Raw genomic sequence first — 2,353 nt, forward strand, 5'->3', positions numbered from 1 at the left:
TTATTTATCTAGCCATATTCTTCCATCACTGCTGGGCTATCATATCATTTTCCCTCTACCCCCAGGTTCTAAGCAGGGAGTGAGGAAAAACTTTCTCTGCTTACACTTTTCCCTATGTAGTAAACATAGAGAGAGTGGTCAAGGCTCATGTGTCTCATACTATCTTTCTCTACCTCAGCTTCCTTTCTCTTCCCAGAATCCAGTAAAGTGATAGGGGTGAGCTTTCTTTTCTTGTGTGGTAGAGGCTTCCCTTACCTCATAGTCACTCCTTTTCTGGGGCACTAAGGCTAATGACTAAGCCTTAATTGTGGAGGCTTCATTAAAGGATTAACCTTTACATGGTATTAAAGAAGTCACACAATCTCTGTTAGCCAGGAATGGCTTTTGATTCTGAATCTTTGGGATAACCAGAAACTAGAGATTAGGAAGGAAGGAGGTACATTGGCTTAATATTCTCAAAATACTATATCTATCACACAGATAAAAACAGATATATGAGCCCAGGGGATGACCAACAGATACCTCTCTCTCACTGGTGGCCCCCTGAAAATATATCCAGGACTAACTAGGACTCGATGGAACACAGTTGAAAAAGGACCATAACTAGAAAACCCTGGGGTCCCTCCCCTTTCCTGGACTTCTGTTTCCTCAATTGCCAAATAATAAACATGAACTAAATAATTTTTACAATTTTGTCAAACATTCTGGTTAATCATATTTTTTAAAAATATATTTTTAGGCAGTTTGGGTGGTAGCAGCCAGAAAGTCTAGATTTACAAAGATTTCGTAAGCACCATGGCCCTCAGGAACTCCACACATGCCCACAATGCAGCCATGATGCCCAAGACGAAGGTCAGTTCCACTGAGGGGGTGGTGAAGGAGGAGCCCAAGAGGAGATCCACAAGGTTGTCAACTAAACATGTTCCTGAAAAAGTGGAAACCAAACCAAAAATGGCGGCAGGAAAGGATAAATCTGAAGACAAAAAAGTGCAAACAAAAGGGAAAAGGGGAGCAAAGGGAAAACAGGCCGAAGTGGCTAACCAGGATCCTAAGGAAGATCTAGCTGCAGAAAATGGAGAAACTAAAAATGAGGATAGTCCAGCCTCAGATGAAGCAGGAAAAAAAGAAGCCAAGTCTGATTAATATCATATATCATGTCTTATCAGTGGTTCCTGTCTCCCTTCTTGTACAATCCAGAGGAATACTTTTATCAACTATTTTGTAAATGCAAGTTTTTTAGTAGTTCTAGAAACACTTTTAAGAAGGAGGGAGTTCCACCTCATCCCATATTTTTAAGTGTAAATAGTTTTTTTTAAGAGATTAAATCATTTGCTGATTGTTTATTTTTTGGTAAACTAGAAAATAGTGGGATATTGCATATGGGAGGCTTTGATTGCCTTGAGTGTCAGATAAACATTCCATAGATGGGAGTAGTTTTTATATCCTATAATACAAAGCATATTAAATGGCCATTTGAAGTCAGTCATGTGTTTACCATGTCTTGAACATTTTAAATTACTTCTATTTTTTCACTTTTTAAAAATATATTTTATTGATTATGCTATTACAGTTGTCTCATTATCCCCCCTTCATTCCCCTCCACCCTGCACACCCTCTCCTACCCACATTACCCCCCTTTAGTTCATCTTTATGTGTCATAAGTTCATTAGCTTCCCCATTTCCCATACTATTCTTGCCCTCCCCCTGTCTATTTTCTACCTACCATCTATGCTACTTATTCTCTGTACCTTTTCCCCCTCTCTCCTCTTCCCACTTGCTAATCCTCCATGTGATCTCCATTTCTGTGGCTCTGTTCCTGTTCTAGTTGTTTGCTTAGTTGTTTTTTGTTTTTTATTTAGGTGTGGTTGTTAATAATTGTGAATTTGCTGTCATTTAACTACACATGTTTTTTATCTTCTATTTCTTAGATAAGTCCCTTTAACATTTCATAAAATAAGGGCTTGGTGATGATGAACCCCTTTAACTTGACCTTATCTGAGAAGCACTTTATCTGCCTTTCCATTCTAAATGAAAGCTTTGCTGGATAGAGCAATCTGGGATGCAGGTCCTTGTCTTTCATGACTTGGAATATTTCTTTTCAGCCCCTTCTTGCCTGTAAGGTCTCTTTTGAGAAATCAGCTGACGGTCTGATGGGAACTTCTTTGTAGGTTATTGTCTCTTTATTTCTTGTTTCTTCTAGGATTCTCTCCTTCATTTTTATCTTGGCTAATGTAATTATGATGTGCCTTTGTGTGTTCCTCTTGGGTCCAACTTCTTTGGGACTCTCTGAGCTTCCTGGAAGTCTATTTCCTTTGCCAGAATGGGGAAGTTCTCCTTCATTATTTGTTCAAAT

At 38.8% G+C, this 2,353-nt stretch overlaps 1 protein-coding gene across 1 annotated transcript; it reads left to right on the plus strand.

Annotated features, from left to right (window-relative positions):
• Nucleotides 1–837: 837 nt before the first annotated feature.
• Nucleotides 838–1,143, plus strand: LOC123807071 (non-histone chromosomal protein HMG-14-like). Its single transcript, XM_045820556.1, has one exon. It carries the CDS (start codon nucleotides 838–840, stop codon nucleotides 1,141–1,143), a length of 306 nt encoding a protein of 101 aa, XP_045676512.1.
• Nucleotides 1,144–2,353: the final 1,210 nt, after the last annotated feature.

Source organism: Phyllostomus hastatus, unplaced genomic scaffold, assembly GCF_019186645.2.
Source record: "Phyllostomus hastatus isolate PE091 unplaced genomic scaffold, TTU_PhHast_1.1 phas_scaffold_397, whole genome shotgun sequence".
Taxonomy (NCBI): Eukaryota; Metazoa; Chordata; class Mammalia; order Chiroptera; family Phyllostomidae; genus Phyllostomus; species Phyllostomus hastatus.